This window comes from Osmerus mordax, chromosome 18 (assembly GCF_038355195.1).
Source record: "Osmerus mordax isolate fOsmMor3 chromosome 18, fOsmMor3.pri, whole genome shotgun sequence".
In the NCBI taxonomy this organism is placed as follows: domain Eukaryota; kingdom Metazoa; phylum Chordata; class Actinopteri; order Osmeriformes; family Osmeridae; genus Osmerus; species Osmerus mordax.
Window position 1 is genome coordinate 5,691,474 of NC_090067.1, and position 22,152 is coordinate 5,713,625.

At 50.4% G+C, this 22,152-nt stretch overlaps 1 protein-coding gene across 1 annotated transcript in view; it reads right to left on the reverse strand.

The window, feature by feature from the left end:
* Positions 1 to 22,152, reverse strand: part of trappc9 (trafficking protein particle complex subunit 9) — a gene marked incomplete in the record, with an annotated part of 109,879 nt that overhangs the window by 22,718 nt on the left and 65,009 nt on the right. Inside the window, 2 exon segments of the mRNA XM_067255484.1 lie at positions 14,982 to 15,072; positions 17,439 to 17,592. Of these exon segments, the coding sequence (XP_067111585.1) occupies positions 14,982 to 15,072; positions 17,439 to 17,592 (245 nt within the window).

Sequence of the window (22,152 nt, forward strand, 5' to 3'; positions counted from 1 at the left end):
TCCAATTCGGCATCCCGCGCTCGCTATCCACTCAAAACGTAACGTTAGCCTACTACCAGAGAATGTCGGCTCTGCTACTACTCTTTAGCGGGCTCGCAAGCCCAAAGAATTGTGTGCGGCGTGCCTGTTGTTTTGTTTCCGGTCTAGCTAGATCCGGTGTGGTGTTGTAGTTTTTCTAACGTCAGTAGTCGTTGCAACAGCATGTGAAAAAACGGCAAAGTTTGCTAGGCCAAAAAGAACGTTAATCTCGCGATAAAATAATTACCGCTGTTAAAATGGGTTTGCGTTAACGCCGTTAATAACGCGTTTAACTGACAGCACTAATATATATATATATATATATATATATATATATATTACACACCTTGTGTAGTAGGACTGTACATGGCTCTCTCTTCCCTATCTTCACAGGTGAAAATCTTCCCATTCCTCTCTAGCTTCCTCTCAGGGGAGGACAGTTGGGACAAGGAGTCAACCGTCCTGACTGTCTCTCTGTCTGACTGTCTCTCTGCCTGCCTGCCTGTCTGCCTGCTTCAGCTACTGTACGCCCGCCTCATTGACCTGCCATGGCCTGTTTGGCTCCCTGCTTGAGGAACAACGTGAGTGGCAGAGGGGCTCATTAGCCACAGCGCGGGGAGCCTCCCCATGTTGGCAAACTGCCTGCTAGTTTCACGTGATGGGAGACGGAAAACAGTCTTTATGGCTGTGGGCTCTGAGTGGGCTCTGGGGGCCGCCACCAGCTCCCAACCACCTCAGGAGCGATGTAACCTCCCTCCCTCCCTCCCAAGGAGTGGACCCAGGGCGTTCCGCAGTCCTACGGCAGGTGAGAGTGAGTCATGGTCGGACCACAGGTCAGACAGCATCTGCTAGCTTAGTGGACCTCTGGAGAACCTTCCGGCGGATGTGAGGAACCAGAGAGGGAGGGAAGGAGCGAGGGACGGGGGAGAAGGCGGGAGGGAGGTAGTTCCATTCAGCAGACAACGCCAGGTGCCCGGCCCCCAGCCCCTCCGCGCGTGGGTAATTAAGTTTAGCCTCGGCCATGGCTGGGATTACAGCTATGACACACCTGCAGCAACCCCCCCCCCCCCCCTCTCCCCTCTGTTTCACTCTCTCTCCTCTGCCTCCACCTTCGCTAACCTCAGACGACTCCGCACACAGACTCCCAGAAATCTAATTAAGGCCCTCTGCAGCGACTGTGGGCCAGCGTATTGTTCATCCTCTTGGCGTTCTCCCCCACATCGCAGAGGGAACCGAGGGCACAGGCTTCCCGAGGACTCAAATGAGGAGAAATAGATCCCAGTACGTCTGGTATTGAAAGCGTCCAGAGACTGTGATCTCTGAAGTAACTGAAGGGGACTGGCGGAGCTGATGTGGAGGCCACTTGACCGTCAAAACTTAATGCATGAACCTTTCTACTACAGATTACTGGAGAGGGGTTTTTCGGGCGTGTCATCCAGCCTACCTTTATGGACGCCCGTTTGAGCAGGCAGAACAGAAAGCAGTGAAGTGCCACTGCTTTCTATTCTGTTTCCGCCATTTCAAAAGATTTCAGAGGGCCTCATTAGCAAGGAAACATGAACATGATATTAGCATAGGCCCTGCTCTATACCCGCATGTAGGGGATCGGTTTAATGCTTATGGTCTAGTTCATGAGCAAAACCTTAAATCAGAGAACGTGGTATACATGGTAAAAATGACAGGTCTGTGGGTGTGCGTGTGTGCGTGCGTGCATGAGCATGAAATGGAGACGAGAGAGAAAGGGAAATCATTCTGTGTGTGTATATGCGCAGGGGAGTGTGTGTGTGTGCGCGTGGGCGGCTGTAATGTGTGTTTTCTGGCCAACAGCTGTGCTGGTGAAGACAGGGCCAGAAGCCTGGATTGTGGGCCGATGGCCACTTGGTGAGCGCGCCCAGTGAACGCCAGCTCATCTGCGCTTGGCCGGCACCAAGTGAACAGAGGACACACATGGGGACATTTACAAGGCTAATGAACAAGTACACACGCCCCTTTGGGAGCAATTCCACCCTTTCAGGGCAAATCAACACACACACTCTTAAAAGTTGAATATGGACCTAACCCACCATTAAGGCCTCTCTTTCCTATCTCTCTCTGGCTAGCCTGAGGGGCAGGCGAGGAGGGGTAACGTCGACTCACCTGGCCGGACATCAGGCAGACTCGTGAAGGAGTCAGCGCGGCGGAGACGTATCATTTGGGAATTAGATGAGCCATATGCCGTGTGGGCAAACCCCTGAGGATACCTGAGGGAGGGGGGGGGGGGGCTGTCTCATCCAAAGCTGCCCCTATTAAGGTATGCAAATTGGTCTAATATGGTTCAGCGTAAATATTTAATGAGTCATTAGGTATCCCCGGTACATTCCGTGTGACTAGAATCTAATCGGTGTGTCACAGCGGAGGGATTCTACTGTTGTTGTTGTCCAGTTAGAGAAGCCAATAGATGAGGAATGAAGAGGGAGGATGGATGGATGACTGTAGGAGCTTAAGAACACACACACACACAGTCAGGTACCTGTGGGTCTTGGCTGCAGGACACTGTTGTTTGTGCTTAGCTATATGTTAGTATACAGCTTATACTGAGAGCTAGAATCATAAAAAAACAACAAAAAAACATCAGGAGTGGTTCCCCTATGCCTGCTGAAAATGTCAACGCTACAAAGTGTCCAAAGCACCATTCAAAAGATGACAACTTGATCCTCCTTGTCACACAAAAACACCCGGACACACAGAGCGCGGCAGATAATGGCCGGCTGTCCCTGTCCGTTGTAAGTGACGCATGATTCACCCTGAGAAGCCCTCGTCGAAATGGCGGCTGGCGTGCGGGTGGACCCAGTTGGCACCGTGCACAGGACAGCAAGCATTCTGTCAGTGTCACAGTGAGTATTCACCGGCCGCAGAGTAGCCAGAACGCACAGAGGGGCGGGCCGTTCCGTGTGTGCCGCCACCGCGGGCCGACCAGCCTACCGCTCGCCAACAGGCCCGCGGGGCCAGCTGGCTGCGGTGACACGCGTAGGGGCCGCGCTCGTAACGTTGTTAGTCACGGCGGGGGCCCAGGTTCAGAGCGGCCCTCCCCGGACGCTGAACTGTGGAGGAATCACTGCTGCCACGACGTGCCAGGTCTGAGGGGCACACAGATTGAGTGTGTGTGCGTGTTCCACCTGTTGTGTGTGTCCTGCTCACGCCAGGCACCGCACACCGCTGTTGGCATCACGCTTGGGCAAGTAGGCAGAACTAAAGCCCTTCTGCTCTCATTTATAATTCAGAGGAGCGCCACATGCCATTAGTCTGCAGAGAAATGACACTTTCACATCTCTGCTTCCTTCTCCTGTTTTTCACCATGATGATTGGGGAGCCTGCTGGAGAGCTCTCTCCCCTACGAGGGGTCCTGCTCTGGGTTCTCAAAGGCTCCTAAGTCTGTCATAACAGGAAATACATCAGAAAACGTTCAGAAGTCTTTTTGGGGGAGTCGAGACAAATGTATTATCAGCCTATGAAACAGACAGCTTCTAGCCCCAGCCTCTTCCTAACTTGAAACAACCCGACCGCAAAAAAAAAAATCGGTCTGACTTCCAGATATTTAATCCGTCATTTGACAATCCCCCGAATCCACCCAAACAAATGCCTGCTCCGTCGGTAAAGATTACAATTGATAGAAATGCTGCAAATCCAATCACTTCCAAAGAGCCGGTAGAGTGTCGATGTTTGTGAAGTCACCTCATCCGCCACCTCATTGGTCAACCTGTCATCAGCACATCTGACTCACCGCTTAACCTTTGTGAGCGTGAATGCTGTTATTCAGTGGGGCACAGGCCCCTTGGGGGACGGAGAGAGAGAGACACACACCGAGAGAGAAGGAGAGAGGAAGAGCGTGAGCGAGAGAAAGAGAGAGAGGAGGCAAGAGGGACTGAGGGAGGGAGGGAGAGAGAGAGGGAGGGGGGGATTTGATGAAGCCTGGGCCAGAGTGTCCAGGTGCTAAGAGATAGTTTTCAAGACGTGAGAGATGGACTGCTGGAGGCAGGCTCAGACACACCAGAGGAGAGAAAAAGAGGTTCTGTGACTGCCGGCGCGTACAGCCAAGTCTGTATCAAACCTCTCTCAGCTCACAACATGTGTTTGCCAGTGTATTCTGAAGAGACGCAATCACACATGTGACCATAATGGATTCCTTGCTGAGATCCTCCTTACAACCCGTTTCAATCAGGACAGAATCAAACGTTTTCCTGTTCAGTCACGACAAACGATAATGCGACATCGTCACGAGTTTTCAATGTCAAAAAAACATGAGTTTGCCTTGGAGTGGCCTAACATAACACCACTGACCCTGAATAAACATGACAGGCTGCAGTTGGAGGGGACACTCCACCAAAACAAAATGATCTCAAAATGGTCTCATTAAAATCGGGGGGCTCTGCAGAGACCTCATCAAGAAGCTTGAGGAGACCCTGCGGTTGTCAGGTGACCAGGCGGAGCAAACCCGGCGGCTCACAGACCCGGCGGCTCACAGACCCGGCGGCTCACAGACCCGGCGGCTCACAGACCCGGCGGATCACAGACCCGGCGGCTCACAGACCCGGCGGATCACAGACCCGGCGGCTCACAGACCCGGCGGCTCACAGACCCGGCGGCTCACAGACCAGGCGGCTCACAGACCCGGCGGCTCACAGACCAGGCGGCTCACAGACCCGGCGGCTCACAGACCCGGCGGCTCACAGACCCGGCGGCTCACAGACCCGGCGGCTCACAGACCCGGCGGCTCACAGACCCGGCGGCTCACAGACCAGGCGGCTCACAGACCCGGCGGCTCACAGACCCGGCGGCTCACAGACCCGGCGGCTCACAGACCAGGCGGCTCACAGACCCGGCGGCTCACAGACCCGGCGTGGCCTTCGACTGCTCAGGTGCTTGATCAATAACCCGCATCACAGCTTCACTCTAACATCAAGAATCCATCAGTATGGGACTGCTGTCTTTTACATGAGACTGCCAGGCGGTAGGTATGTCCAAATGTGTGTGTGTGGGGTTCACTTGAGACGTGAACAAGAGATCTGATGATGATGATTCTTCAATCCATCTGGCCATCCAGGCCTTGGCAGGTCAAAGCAATGCATTAGTAATAATATAATAACAGCAACAGGACACAAGCTGCCCTGGAGCATGAACAAAGACAAACCACGAGAGAGGAATTCCAAACACCCAATAATCTATACACATCATTCTCGGTCAACTTACATTTAACAAACACTTTTTTATGGGCATAACTACTGTACTTGTGAACAACCAAATGTTTGTGATTAATACTCAAGCAATATAATCCCTTTTGTATTTCATCGTCTAGACTTTGGGTCCTGGAGGCTTATTACAATATCTACAGGTGTGTTTACCAATTAACAACCAGTGAAAGACACTGACGTCGAGTTAAACTCTGGAGTCGTTCATCAATAATATATCGCTCCTATAACGTCCGCTTCCCTTTGTCTGACCTAGACCACGGTTAGTTCCGGAGCACACGATACCTACATTTCAAGCAAGGATGTGTCCCAGGATGAGTCTGCATTTGAAAGGTTGAGGAAGCGCATTTGAAGATTAAATGAGCGCGGCCTGCCAAGACGTTGCCGGAGCGATGGCGCCACGTTCATTCGAAGATGGATGCCGTTGGCAGCGAGCACTCCTCGGCTCCCTCACTCCACAGCCCGAGTCGCTCTCGGGCCCCGGCTCCAAGTTGCCCCCTCTCCACACTTACTGGTTCTGAGCCGCCAAAGGCAGGTGTTTCTGAGGAGGGCGGAGTAAGGTGTGGACGCCCGGCGGTGACGATGCCAAAAGTCTTTGGGCGGAAAACTGACGACGAAAAGACGGGCGGGTCCTCTCGAGACTCGCTGGACAGAACAGAGCGATTCCTCTCTGTCTGTTGTGCGTGTGATTAAAGCGTCAGACATGCACTCTGGGTCTGGCACAGCCTCCACTTTGCTGAGGGACACACCAGTGAAAACAGTGCTGGGGCTTTTGTGTTTAAGAAAGAATTACCCCCCCCCAAAAAATGGGACTGTAGAAGGCTGGATATCTGTGGCTAATTACAATCCAGTCAGTGCCAGGATTGTCTTCAAATACCAGGCCAGGAGAACAATGGAGGGACTGAGAGGGAGAGGGAACAACAGAAAGTCCATGTTTGGCTTGAAAAAATATAAAATAAAAGGGGGACAGACTCTTGCCCAAAGCGATAACACCACAAAGGACCTGTCACGGAGTGTGTATGTGTGTGTGTGTTGGACGGCAGTGGGAGCAGACAGCAGTCAAACAGGTCTTGGCTTTAGCAGGGGCCACACGAGGTGTCTGCATCACAACAGCCAGCGAGGGGGACATCACCACTGTGGCCTTGAACCACTTTTGAAAACCGCAAATACAGAGCCCAACAATGCCATGCCCTTAAACGACACAGTCTGGGAGGGGAAATGAACGTGTCACCGTTTGTCGTCTCTGGAGCCTGGACACACGATGACATAAGAACACATAATAATGTAGAAGTAACGAACACCGCAGCCCGGCCCCCTAAGGCCCCCCAGCCCCCAGCTCTCTCCCCGCCGCCACACCATCCAAAGGGCTTGAGACTTCATAACCGGGCTCGTCGATTCGCAACTGCCCCCCCCCCACCCCCCACACACCCCCCGGCCGTCCCCACACCTCCTCCCCTCCCTGCGGCTTCAGCCGTGGCTAGCGGCAGATAGGAGTCCTTGGGATCGATCCATCCGCGTCTTTGGTACCAATTACTCCAGCCCGTGGGACTGATGGCTGGACACTGGGCAGGCGGGGGGGGGGGGGGACTGGGAAGAGGAGAGAGAGATAATACTCTTCCCCGCAGCTCGACAGGTTGTTGTAATTATTCCTCCTGATCAATGGCTGTCATATTCAGGGACATATACCAGCTGGAGGAAGACGGATCGATGTGGGCGGAGAGTTGGGTCAGCGAGGGGGGGGGGGCTGATCAATGCGGCGTGGGTACGGACCGGCTCCCGTCTGCAGAGAGGGCCTCGCTCGGGGGCTGGATCTTGCAGCGTCATACACACACACGCAAACACACACACGCAAACACACACACAAAAACACACGCTGACGTGCGGTATGACTGCCGAGCATCAAACGCGATTTGGTCGATTGATTTATGGAGTGGCTTCCTCACTCCGCCGCTCTGAAGCCACACTTGAGCCAGCTGGTTTTTCCCGGGAGCTCTTTCAAACGCTGACTCGGGCTCTGACCAAACACGTACGGCCTGTCCTTAGTCATTACCCACCGCGCTGTGTGATCATGGACCTGACATGTGTGGGTGGGTGGGTGTCTACTGTATGGGAGTGTATGTGTGCATTTGTGTGTGCCTGTGTACTTGAGAGAAAGAAATATAAAGACAGAGAGACAGAGAGACAGAGACAGAGACAGAGAGAGAGACAGAGAGAGAGAGACAGAGAGAGAGAGAGAGAGAGAGAGAGAGAGAGAGAGAGAGAGAGAGAGAGAGAGAGAGAGAGAGAGAGAGAGAGAGAGAGAGAGAGAGGGAGAACAAGTCACACATTTCTAAAACTATGCCTCCTAAGCTAAGATGCTATTATTGTTCCTCTGCCATTGTGAGTCTCTAGGAGACTCTGTCAACTAGACATCTCCTTACACAGACCTGCTGTCAGACAGAGTGTGTGCGTGTGTGTATGTGTGTGAAGGGCGCAGCCGAGAGGGAGTGACAGAGACACTCATCTGTGACTGTTCTGAATGTGGCCTGGGCGTGACACTTCAGCCCCAGACTCTTCAGCCCACCCCTGGAACCAGCCACTCACAAAACGGCCCAGTTCCAGCATGAGTCAGGGGTACCCGAGCCTCCTGTCGTGACGTCCAAGTTCTAACAAGTGAACTGTCACAGTGGAACGGCCATGCTCGTCAGACCGTTTTACGGCACTTCACATTGCTTCTTCTAATTCCAGGCTCCCTTGTAAGAGATGTTACTTTTAGGATTAGTGCCACAAAGAAGACATTTTTATCGGGGGTTTTTTTTGCGGGAGGGAACAAATGAGGGTGATTACTCCATCATGTGTCTATGCACTAATCATAGCTTCTATATCTGAACGAGAAGACAAAACTGTTCCTATCCAATTGTAGAAATGTAATCAGTTGGCCATTGTCTTTAGGCAGTGATGAGTATGGAAGTTTTATCAAAGGTTCTATGCAATTAAAACACTGCTTCGAATAGGAATAGTCACTCAGAGAAAATGCCCAAAACAAAAACATGTTTAAAAAACCTCTTACAAAAAAACGATTTCTGACCACCGTGGGCATCCAGTTAGCTTAGTCACACACAATAAAAAAACATCCACTCAGAAAGGTAGTGAGAATGTGTCAATAATTACATAACTGACAAAACAAACGGCATGTGAAAATCTGTGAAGAAACACCCTGCAATAGTCTGAAATATGAGAAAAATGGCTAAGCTTGTGTCACGGGAATGACCCAGACAACAAACGACACAGTGCCTGGAGCTTTGAATACTATATGATTTCTCACAGACTCTTTTCACCACGTCCTCTTGTTTACAACCCCCAAAAAACCCGTTGAAGGTGATTGATGGCGTAGGCCGAGGACTATAAACAACGGCAAAATCATTTCTGAAGTCTGGCGGCTGAAACGGTCATGTCACATTACTGGCTGGCAGTGGCACTTGCGACGACACGACGGGGCCTTCAAGACACACTCGCGATGGCAAGCAGCGGCCAGCCCTGGGTTCGTTTAGATGCGTCATGTCATCTGTCTTACATGAATGAAAGAGCCGGCTATGGGAAAACTCTTGTTTCCTTTAAAGAAATCGATGATGGGGGGGGGGGGGGGGGGGAGGATGCTTGTTTTTATTTGTTTCTTAATAGAAAGTGGTGTAGGCCTCAAAGAGGTTGGGAAAATGTGTTTACAAGAAGGTAAGTAAGAGGATTTGCTACGGTTAAGCTGGGGAACAAGGAAAGGGAATGGAGGTCGAGGTCAGGAAAATAGCTCAGATGTTTCAACCAAGCACAGCTCCGACATGACAAAACACACAAAGAACATAAGTATGTGTCAGGGATATGGTCCTTGATACATGCTTTTAGATAGAAAATATACTTGTTGGTATTCGTCGTCTATTTCTAAAGCCTTCAGTGAGTTGTAGAGTGCTTTGGAGAAATTCTCCAAAACAGAAACCTGAACTCTTTCTATCAACAGTTGAAAAAAAGAAGAAAAGTTTATTTCATTTATTAATTTATTTGAAGCTTTTTATTTTTATTTTTTAGCTTCTTCTCTCCTTTCACAGTATGTAGGCCTGGGCCTAACAAGCTTTCCCTGCCTCCCCCGCCCCCCTCCCTCCGGTCAGAGAAAACGGATGTTTGTGTGCTATCTCTGCCTGGCTGGAGGAGTTATGATTTATCTGTTCAGCTCATCCAAACGGACGCGCTGACAAGCAGGATTGTTCTCAGCTCATGATAAATGCCCCATAAACTAACGCTGGCGGCCTCTTAAATGTTCCAGCTCTATATCCCTACTCTCAGCTCGCCGTACTGGGGAAACCCGGGAACGGCATGGCTGGCTCTAATCACCATATTAGAGCCCAGCGATAGGATCGGATTTTCAACGCAAACACAAAGCAAAACAAGTAATCCTTTCGTGTTTGTTCCAAATTCGAACAAATTCAGAATCTCGACTAAATAGCCCTGCGCATGCTGGGATAATCCTGCGTGGCGTTTCCGCACAACGCGGGAGATTACTCTCCCTTACGTCGACGTGGTAACGGGGACCACGGCGAGAACGACAAATCCGGCTCGGCTCGAACCTCCCGAATCCTCCGGCAGAAGCGTGTTCCGTACTGACACGGCGAGACGGCGGGGACGAGGGGGAGGAGGCCCGTCCCTCCCCGGCCCTGAGTTGACGGGGCGGAGGAGTGATTTGTGGGAACACGGGGAGCCGCACACTCCACCTCATCATCGCCTGCTTAGCTCCCGCTTGAGCTCCTGCCACCTCGGCCAGCTGCAGCGCTGCGCTCTGACTCAGCGCCTGACCCTAAATCACACCTCCAGCCAGGACGCCAGGCTCCAGGAATAGGCACACGTCTTTCACTCCCCACCGCCCACCTCCCTCCCCCCCCTCCCTCTCTCTCTCTCTCTCTCCCTCCCTCTCTCTCTCTCTCTCTCTCTCTCTCTCTCTCTCTCTCGGTTCCTTCGCCCAGGTCCACAGACCTTTAGTGGGGGTGACAGACAGTGGCTGGATGACAGGGCTGAAAAACAAGCAGATAAATCAGTCTGCACGCCTACCCAGGGCTCCTCCCCAGTGCCCATCACTCAGCCTGACGGGCAGCACCTGACACCTCCCCCTGCACTGCCCATGATTTAAACCCGCCTCCCAACCCCCCCACCCCCTCTACCCCTCCTCCTCTCGCCGAGGGCGCCATAACCGCCCCTACAGCTGTTTAGACCCCATTTACCTCTTGGCTTGTTCATCATCACAATTTCCAGCCAACCCCCCCCCCCCCTTCCCCTGAGGACAACATCCTAGATGGGAAAGTGATTCTCTTAGGAGCAGGAAGGGGGGGGGGGGGGGTCGTTTTAAACATCTAGAGCCAGCTAGGCAGACTTGAGGACAATGTATCTTTCTGATTTCCCCCCCACAAATATCGGGGTATCACGAGAATGTCTCTACTGTACTGAAATGACACCACGTGCGTGACTGTGTAACGGTGTGTTTGTTAAGACGGGCTAGCAGCCAGCTTCTGGCTAGCTTAGTCAGGGCTGAGTCAGCAGGCCTCCAGCAGAGGGGAGGCCGGGGATGGAGCCTGGAGCCTGGGAGATGGGCCCTCAGGGGGAGGGGGATCAGGGCCGGCCGGCTGGGCTGATGCCGTCCTAAGCCAGGATTTAGAAGGGCTTACCATTCCCCTCTCCCACAGGCCCCATCACTCCTCTGGACACGACTGAGGAGAGCCAGCATCATGTTTGCTCATAGATGCACTTCTTAATCACAGCTATAGGTACCAGTACTGATGCTGAGTGGGTGTAAGTTGTGTGCGTAAGTGTGTGTGTGCCTATGAATGAGAGTGTGCTTCGTTTGTCTTCCTATTTACAAACACCTCCCCTCCTCGTCTGTAGTTCCAGGATGTTTTGTAAAGGAGCTGACAGGTTCGAATGTATTTGCCAGTAGCAGCAGCAGCAGCAGCCTGCATCATGTTGCTACTGGGCTCCTCAAGATGTCTTAAAGGCACACTACCTCGGCGATGTCACTGGTGTGTGCTGGGAGTCTACAAAGATTTGAATATTCCAAATGGCCATCTGTCTTTGTGTGGGTGTTGTGTGTGGTTAGTGTGTGTGTGTGTGTGGGGGGGGGGGGGGTGAACCAGTTCAAAAGAACCATCTTATTAAATTATCTCTTGCCTTTTACAGCTGGCTAGTCACCCCACTCTCTCCATCTTGCCGCCAGGTCAAACATTTGTCTTTCCATTCATGGGTGAATTTGTATTCCGTTAAGATGGATTCCCAGTGGCGGGCTCTTGGTAGCAAGGGCAAAGTCCATGTCTCTCTCACTCTCCCCCTCTCTTTTTCCCTCCATCCTTCATTGTTTAGCTACACAAGCCAGGACTTCAATGGGGGGGAAACTGAGATTGCGTGGAAGGGAACCTTCGCACAGAGTCAACAAACCATCAACAGCATGGCCGCTGTTTCACTTGCGTTCAATTAACTGATAGGGAGATTCTCTACAGCACATTAGAAAAACGGACACTCGTCTTACCGCCACAGTGGAAACTGTGGCGTGCCGCGCTGCAGTACGCTCGCTTGCCCCTGGTGACCCCTGGGAGAGGCAGGGTTGATTGGCCATGTGCCTGTTTATTTAGCAACACAATTAAGCTGACACAGATACTCCCAACACTAGGTGTGCCACTTTGGCTTTAATCAAGTTGTCAGACGAGGAGCTGTAATCAATGAGGCTATTTGCATGAACGCCAGGCTGCAAGAATTGCCTCTGCCACCTGTTCTGGCATCGGTAGAGAGCCCGTCGAGCCACAACTACAGTACGGCAAGAGCTGGGGAACAACCAGAGCCAACATGGGTGAACAGTCTGTTAACACTAAACTCGCCATTTGGGTGGGAAAAGTCGGGAGTAAGACGATAAGAGCGTCCTCCATGAAAGCCGGCCCATTCATTTCCTGTCACATGCTCCCCCCCACCCAAGGATGTAGCTGACTATCTATCACAACCGTTTAATGTTATCCATCCCACACAGCCGCTTGCCGTTCTCGCTCTGACTCATGTTTCTGAGGACGAGAAGTACCCCTCAAGGTTTTTGGGAACGTCACAATTGTTTGTCACGGATAATTAGGCCGACCAGCCAGTAACCTTCAGAAAAACAATAGGGGGGAATAACAGTCACACACCAAGGCTGCTCGCTTGACATTTAGACAGAGGTGTCTGAGTTCTCTATCTCTCTCTCTCCTTTTTTTTTTTACCCTGTCTGTGACACTGGATACACTCGGGAATTCAACGATTCTACTGTAGATGTCTACATGTCAAATGACCGTCCATTCTGGAGTGTCAAGCATGTTCAACACAGGAATGATAGCCTCTATCTAGAATATTTAGAAGAGAAAACGCTTGACAGTTTTTTCACACGGCAACCTGCTTAACAACGTCGGCTGTAGAGATTCAGACAAACACGAGGACATACAAGCTATTCTACCTTTCCATTGGCTCGGAATAATTATTATTTCCAGTATAGAAATTCAGCACTAATAAAGGAATACATCCTGAATTAAATTAAGCCCAGCATTATTACTTGTAAGGAATCAGGTAGTGAATCTTAGATTAAGTCTGACTCACTGAGCTGAGATAGGGAGGGTGTCTGCCCACAGGGTGAATCATTTACTAATAGCTGCCCAGTATCTCCACCGATCCCCGTTTAATAATAATACACTTGCAAACAAATGCAGGGACACATACCACTTTGACACTTTCCATGTTTTCCCCTTTATTGGAAAAGTGCATGATAAAATATTCATGGCACGCCGGGCGTCAGAAGGGTTTATTCACAAGCTGCAGGGAGGAGAAAGAGAGGCAGAAGAACAGTTGTGGAGACTCAGAGTCAGACACCTGCAACGTACCCACAATCGACAAACACCAAGCTTGCCATTGTGAAGTCACAAGACAGTCGAAAATGTGTCCCTTTTCCAACAGTAGCGAGGGAATGCCAGTTCTATGACCTTCGAGTGAGGGTCACTACAATGATGCTAATGATGTCGGCTAATTAGTCTTGAGTCACAACGCTGGTCGTTGGTTCCTCCGGGCAAGGTAAGGAGGATTATTAGGGACACAGTCAAGACTTCAGAAGACATATGTCCTCCCTTTACCTGGACTTCATCCCTGGTAAACTAGGCCAGGATGAAAGAGAAGACGCTGTGTAGGGCGCAGGACGAACACGTGTTTGACTCCGCTCCAGATGGGAAATGGATTTGGTGCTCTGACTGACACGAACGTAACAGGAGCAGCGCTAATATAGTGCCGCGCTTTGAACAAAAACACTGTCCCAAATGAGTTTGTTTCAAACACAGAGTGATGGGGCGGACAGCGCGGTATGAGGAAGGCCCAAAGCACAGCTCTGGGACACTCAGGTACAGGAATACTCCTTTAACAAGGTGGAATCTTCCCATTAATTACCTCCCTGACACAGTCATCCAAACAGAGCAGCTACGGTAATAAAAGCTTCCGCTTTGGCCTAATGATTTTCTTTTTTATGTTCATCTATGGGGGAAACACTGGAAGCCATCAGTGTGCCTATGATGGTATTGGCAACGCTGATGAAGGCATCCTTGGAATGCTGAGGTAAATTAACTTGGCAATCAGCAGGGCACAGGGCTGCCCAGGAATCCATTCTATCCACTTCATGCAGTCTATTAGGACTTGTGGTATCACCTGCTAGCTGGCACCTTGCTCTTAACAAGCCCTTCGGGTCTCCTAATGGAGACCCACACCAACATGTGACTAGCTGAGAGATGGGGCATCATTAGATCCCTCTGGGTCTGGTCCGGTCGACGTCACCAGGAGTCCAGTGGCACCGAATCCATACCAAATACTACCAAAACAACAAGGGATCGGTCCAAATTCTGGTCAAACTAAAACAACAACGCCATAAAAACGCAGCGTGTAACCCATCCCTGGGTTCTTTTGTTTGACTTGAGAGGGTTTGGGGGCTGACACCACAATTCCTTTATCTCCTCCACGCAGAAGATCAAGTTCGCTATCGTCACCTCTGATCGTGCAATTAGCGTCCCATCATAGACGTGCTCACCGCGTCGACACCCATACACCGTGACACGCTCCCCAACAGACGTCCCCTCTCTGTGTGGACGTGGAGGGAAACGAGAGCGGGAGAGTCAGGGCTGACCAACCAGAACACGGGCTGACCCCTTCAGACGGGACGTGCTCGTCTGAACCAAACACACACACAGCCTTCGGTAGATGGAGCTGATTTGGTATTTGGTTGGCTGATCGCAGATGGTGAGACGCGGGAGAGCTCATCTCAACTCTCCCCTCCGTGTCCTCCCCCGGGCGCTTCGCACATTTCCCAGGCCGCTCTCCGCACGTTCTCAAAATAACCCTGTGCCCATTATGAATGCAAATCAGAAACATGGCTTGAGACCAGTGCTGGCAGGGGGTTTGTTTGTAAATTGCCAGGTTTAGTGAGTTGTTTGGTTTCCTTGACGCCGCCGTGATTGACACGGAGAAAACCCAAACCTCTCGGATACCTTGGAATGGCAAAGTGTACCTACCTGGACGCCTTCACCGGATGGAAATCGTTTTGTGGAAGGATGCGAGTGCTGAAAACACGATACGATGAGGCATATCGTTCAACAGATGGGATAAGGAGATGAAACATGGTGTGTGTGTGTGTCAAACAAAGGCAAAAACATAGGCCACACCCACACACGGCCAGTGACTCACCCCACTGAAGAGGTGCCAGCTGCAGGTGTTCCAGGACCAGCTGGTTGAGGACGCCCTCCACGCTGGCCTCCCCGTGCCTGCGCATGGACGGGTGGCCACTGGTTAAGGACTACACCTCGGGAGCTTCAGCTTGGGGTCGTCAGTCAACACACACATACGCAGAAGGTCCTGCACTTTGGCACCAGCAAACACAAACACGCAAACCCACTAAGCCACACACCTTGATAGAGTAGAGGTTCTCTTTGTAGCATGCGAGGGGAGTGCAGAGACACAGACTGGCACATATACTCAAGACATTCTCAATAAAAGCTATGTCAGTGTTGAATGGCACACTGCTGCAGTATGGACTGCTACATCGTGAGAGTGGGAAAAACAGGAGATGGAGAAAGGGAAGGAGAGAGAGAAGAACAGAGAGAGACAAAGGAAGACAGACAGAGAGAGAATATCTTTACCGTTTTATACCCATATTAATGAAAACATCTAGGAAGTCGGTTAACCTCGGAAGTGAGGCGAGCCGTTGGTTTGGTTGGGCAGATCCAATTGCTACTACTAAACACCCACACCAGGAGTGGGCCCTTTAGAATCAGATGCTTCAGTTGCACATATGCCGCTGAACACACAACAAGCTCCAACCTGCTACAGGTGACTGCCCCTTCACATGAGCAGCATACCAAAAAAACCCCCGCATACCAAAAACACAACAAAAGGCTATAACCAGTTAACCTTTACACAGCGCTACCAGAGGGCGGAGAGCAGAGAGCCGGGAGAGCTGGGAGAGCGGCACGGACATGTGCCGGGGCTGGAATAAACACCGGCGCTCCGCCAGGTGATTAGCTGGATAATATGTTATGATAAGGACGACCTGATCGGTTTCCACCGCTGACATTTTGAATAATGGGAGAGCAGAGTGGTGTCGTGGAGCCGAACGGCTGTACATTAACCTTTGAGGACGCTGGACACCGCCTGCAGGGTATCTCACCCCCCGAACGGCACTGCCGCTACCCCCACACTGTGACCCACTGAGTCCCGTGAGGGGAAGGGTAGCGAGCGAGCATTGATCTGCAGCTGTTCCCATCCCTGTCAGTGGGTTGAGCCAGGGGGGTGCTTGGCTCGTTTTGGGGTGTTTACGCAGATGTGGTACATGACGTGTGCCAGCCGGGAGGAATCCCCTGGTCTCTCTGACGCCGACACCCTGACAGACTGACTCGCTCCTGGCCTGGCTGGTACTGAAGGAAGCACCATCCCCCGCTCCACACCCTCGTGCGTGGGGGGCTTGAGGACACCGGGGGCAGGGATGAGGCTGGTGGCTCGGGGGGGCCTGTGTGACAGGGAGTGTGTGAACTTGGAAAGCCTCTCCCAAAGGCTCTCCTGTTCTCTTTTCTCCGCCTGGCCGCCTCCCACTCGCCCACAAGCTGCTTTTCGATCGATCGTCTATTTTTAGGTGACTGTTTTCTTTGGGATGGAAATAATGCACATTGATTTTCAATCTGCATTAAGTCAATAAAACGAGCCGATTGGTGGAGACATTGTCTGTCAGTTACTAATGGGGAGCCGTTTGGAATGTCACTTGTCTGTACCGCCCACGCGCTGCCAAATTGCTTGTAGATAAAACAAATGCACATCATCATGGGAGTGTTTTTGCATTCATAAAATTGGAAATAATATGGCAAGTTCTAACGCTTGGGTGGACTTGATAAATAATGAGTAACCCCCTCCCCCCCCACACACACACACACCTTACAATGTGAAGACACTGTGTTTTGGTAATTGCCACTTCATTACTTGAGGGCTGGAGGACAGAAGCCTTCTTTACATGTCACCACGCCCTGACAGCCCTGCCGAACACATGACAGGAACCCTTGGGAGCATCTAACATGGGAAATCACTGGATCTCACTGGAGATATATGCATCATTTATATACGCTACATATGACCCCTCCTGTAACTGTCTCACCGGGATGACAGCCTTCCAAATGCTCGAAGTGACCAGGGAGACAGAGTTGAGCACTTTGGGGGAGGAGGGGGGGGGGGGCGGGGGGATGTAATGTGGCAGGACAGCGGACACTAATTCTGATTCCAGGCGCTCGCGGGCCGACATGCTGACAGCGACGTGGGTTAAAGTTCAAACGGAAGCAAGTCCAGTACACACCTGAATGCCAAGGATGTGGCACGGTGGAGAATACCTGAGCACACACGCACGCGCACGCACGCACGCACACTCCAAATACTTGCCATACGCCTTGCCATCTGTCACTGCAACAGATCAAGCCCAAACGCAAACTGAAGGGGACTCCAGATGCGGGCTCCAGATGCCTGCCTAACAGCGCACGAAGCACCATGGACAACGTTTAATGTGTGTAAGAGACCCTCCCAGGGCACGCCCCCCCCCCCCCATCCTGATTGAAAGCCAGGTCACCACGTCGCTATGGTGGAACGTCCGAGCCACAGGAAGGATATGATGTTCCATTGGATGCCCAGCTTGTTGTTGATCTGGCAGCCATGGGCATGCCTGCGCTCCTCCTCCAGCTGCTTGGGATTGACGAAGCGTGTCGCCTCGTGGTCCGGCCGGGGCAGGCTCTCAAAGTCAAACTTGTCCACTTGGATGGCCATTCTGCAGGGGAGCAAGAGGAAAGATGGTCAAACACACACACACACACGAGAAGACAAATGTGAGGCTATCGAGGTACACTGCTTCTCTTGATAGGCAAAAGAAAAAAGCGGCTTGTATCTTTTTTCTTTTCTCTTTTGAGAAGAAGGGTTTTTGAGGCTGAGACTTGACAAAGGCCGGGAGATGTCAGCTCTCAGCTCCCGCTTCGAGTCAAAGCTTTTAAACACACCACAGATGGTGGTGCAGGAGACACATTTATTACACCTTTCTCTTCAAGCCTATGAGAGATCAACAGAAAGGATAATTGGGGCCGTGTTTGGGTAACGTTTGTGCTGAATAATTTATATCCAAATTTCATTTCAACAAATGAGAGCCCGCTAACTTTTTGCCTGGTGCCATTCCTCCTGTACTGTTGTGAGTGTTCTGGCAAGAGTCCATGGGCCCCTAATACATTATTTATCTGGTTGAGCAAACGCCCTAAGGCAACCTCCCACCATGTGGTGTGTGTGTGTGTGACTTTTGTGTTTTTTTTATTTTTTATTCCTTATTTATAACAGGAGCTAGTGAGAGTTTATCGCCCGAGGTAACAGCAACGTGTCATATCCGGGACTCAAAGTCTGGCCGTTCGGAGGAGAGCTGAGCACACTTCCTCGCTGATCAAAACGAAACATCCCAAAAACCTCTAGACTAATTACCTCGGTCAGCTTCCCTGTATTCCACTCCAAGATAAAAGTATCAATTGGATGCAGTGGTACTGTACATTCACAGGCACAGTTCCCTCGAGAATGGAGTAAATGAGTGAGAAGACCGAGATGGTAAGAGAGAGAGGGAAAGAGAGACAGACTGGAGGGAGGTTAGAGGAGAAAAAGAGAAATGGAAAGTCGGAATGGTGCTAAGCGAGACGGAATCACATTCACACTGTTAGTATAGCAACCTCACTGCTGTTCGCCGAGGCCAATTAATGGACACCAAGGGCGACGGCAAGCCCACAATGCACCGGCAGCCTCCTATGCAGCCGTGCTGAAAAATACTAGCGCCTGATTGGCCTTTTTTGACTTTTGAGGGAAAAAGGTGTCGTCTGGAGGTGTCCTGGTGCCCTCTGTACCCTCTCCCAAAAGCGGCTCTGCCCAGTTGAGAATGAGGTTCCTGTGATCCGCTCTCATACACACTCACACACACACACACGCATACACACACACACGCCCGCCCCACAATGATGAAGTGAACCAACGTCTTCGAAAGAAACCCACCCTCCCACGAGTTCACAAAAATGGCAGAGCTTGTGTCAGGTTGAACTGCATCTTTTATTTCTCTGCATAAACAAGTTAAATTGATGTGTGTTGGTAAATGTCATTCATGTTATCAAGTCTCTTTCAGTAATATATCAGCTTCCTGAATCAATAGATGAACCTTTGATCATCTCATTTCTGTCCTGTTTCAAAGCCTCAGAGTGGATTTAATTGTGATTGATATTAAGCTAAATAACACAGCTTCACATAGAAATCGATTCTCAGCAGACAGGGAGAGTAATGATAGTTGTTTGATTGTGTGTGTTGGTTGGGGGTATTAACACAAAGCCCCCTGGAAACGGTTTAAGCACAAACCGAATCTAAACAATCATTTTCTACTAATGCGTTTAGGCCTCAGATCTTTAATGGGTATCATTATTAAAGATCACTCAACTATAAAAACCCAATCTACCTTAAGATCTTGGGAACAGTGAATTACAAGAGCTAAAAAGAAAATCTTCCTTAAAATTATTTTGGACTGTCATTCTTCCTATTAACAGGCTTTTTTTTTCAAGAATATGGCAGTGTGGGAGTTTGAGGAAGGCAGCTTTTTGCAGCTAACTGCAAATTACCTGGACATCAGACTCTAGTGCGATATTGGGGCTTTTCGTGAAATAAATTGCCAGTCACAGTACCTTACACAGCTAGGTCTATACACAGAAATATCTATATTCTGTACAGAATACACACACAAGTAAGGGAGTGTGTGTCAGAGAGCTTGACTGAAAAATAACAACAATAAGAATACAAAACTATATGGTAATCAAAAAAAAATATTCTGAAAACTTATTTAATTGGTTAAATTATAACACAGTATTTATTACACAAGTAAATCACAAGTGTACAATTGAATTACAAATGTAATTCGGTAATTCACCTTTCATCAACCCCAAGTTCGCGTGCTATCTGTTGCTGCTGGTGCTTTCTGCACAGCTTTTTGTTTGAAAGCTAAAGTGTAAGAACGTTTCGGCATGCTGCTTCAGAGTTCTACACAGTGTAGACACGCGCGGCTGCAATTTTACACCAGGCTTTGTGTTGGACCTCCTTGTCTATTCTTTGTTTGTCTATGGTGGCACTGCAGCTACAATTAACTAAATGTCTCTTACTAATTAAACGCCGCCATTGTATAAACGCTGCACCAAAAATTAACATTGTGTAACAAATGCTGCAGCGTTTAATCGAAGAAATACGGTGCAGAATCACACGCTTAAAATACAAATGGTAATGATTTATCTATGAAGGCAGTCATGGGGGGGGGGGGGGGGGATGGGGGGGTGGTTGCGTGTGGCTGCTAATTTCCATGCTGTTGCTCTCTCAGGGAACATTCCGGATGTATGTATCAACCGGAGTGTGTTCCATCTCTGGATGCAGGTTCAGAGGACTGAGGGCCTCATTTACTAACATTAGCACGGTGTGTATTTCCGCATTTTGCGTGGTATTTATCAAACCAGATCCTCGTCGGGCAATCAGCGCCTTACTCCGCCCTTTAGTGTTGATTAGCGCGCCGTTAAGAGACGGGAGAAATCGGCTGCATGTTACTGCCAGTGCCACCATGGGTGATTCGAGGAAAAGAAAAAGAAGGTTCAGCGAACAGGAGATAAATATTGGTTCACAAAGTTACAGCTAACATAAACATGTTACAAGGAAGAAATACACCTCTCCCCCCATCTCTTTGCGGCACACGCCCACTTTCCCTTATACCCTCCCAGCAGCGGTAATCTGCGTTTTTACTCAAGTGCGCTGCCTTTGTAAACACGATTTGATGTCTTTACCCGCTATTTTACACCTGAAATGGGCGCAATCCTGTTAGTAAATGAGGCCCTGAGTCTCTCTGAGAAGGACAGACGAGAACAAAGCTCACACCGACTGACTGGCTTCATCAGTCAGGGTCCCAGCGGGGTCCGTCCGTCCATCCCTCTCTCCCCCTCTCCCTCTATCTCAGTGTGTCACTCTCTCTCTCTCTCTTTCGCTCTCTCTCTCTCTCCCTCACTTTCCCTCTCGTTCACTCTCTTAACCAGCCATCATCTTCATCCAAGCGATGAATTACCATACAAATACAGACATTATACAGTGGGGTATTGAGTCTGGCGCAGGCAGAAGCTTGACTTCGAGTAGGGGACGGGGGGGACAGACAGAGATTGAAGCGACGGCAGGAAGGGATAGTGTGATTAGGATGCACTGGTGCAGCTGGCCAGCCCAATCACAACCTTCTCCAGGGAAGGCAGTTCACTAAGACGCCATATTGGTAGCGACCCATATAATTCCTTTTATGACACAAAAACATTGAAAGTTTACTTTTGCAGACGTTTCTAGCAACATTGTGCATCATAATTTGCACACGCACGCACGCGTGCACACACACACACATGCGTGCGCACACAAACGCACACTTGACATCAGAGAAGAGAAAGTAGAAAGGTAGGGAAGGGCGGAATTGCAATTACCATTTCACAGGCTTCCACAACAAAGGCCAGCACCAATTAAACAAACATTAAGACCTCAAACAAAGACGGTTAACACACACCCACCCGTAAACACGCACGCAAACACGCACGGAAGCTTTGTAGATGAGTGGCATCGGGCTTATGTCACTGACAGAAGCTGCATCTTCAAACACGTAGAGACTTCCTCTCCCAGTCATCTTCAATAGGACACATGGAGCCAGAGAAGGCCTTGTTTCTAGGATGCACACAGCCCCTGAATCTGAAGGCAGCACAAGGTCTGGGGTTCGGTCTTTGGACACACAGGATCCACAGGTCCTGAGACGGACAGTGACTGATTCAGACCAGCCCAATCCAGACCTGGGCGTGCCACATTTGATGTGATGCCTTCAGAAGACAACATCAGTCAAAGGACAAAGTCTCCTCACGCCTTGCCCCACAGTAAACAGTGAGTCAACGACCGGCTTTGTGGAGAAAGAGCTGTGCGTGACTGGCTCCATTGGGTCAGGAACGTTTAATGGAAGCGCCTGCTTCGCAAGCACTGCCTGCCCCTGCCAGTCCATTGATTGTAGTGTCTTCCAGGGATTAGGTGCTATCATGGGGCTAATCTAGTCTATTATCCAGTTTTTAATAACTGGAGTTTGGGCCGTTGTCCGTCCGGGCCAGGCCTGATGGAGAGGGCTCCGGGTCTAATCCTCAACCCAGCCTAATTCACCTTTCCTCACCCCCTCCCCTGGAGATAAGATGCTGCCTGTCTGGAGGAGGGCAGGAGGGGGAGAGAAGGAAGAGGTGGAGGTGAAGGAGAGGAGGGAGGGGGGGATCATAGATGAGTG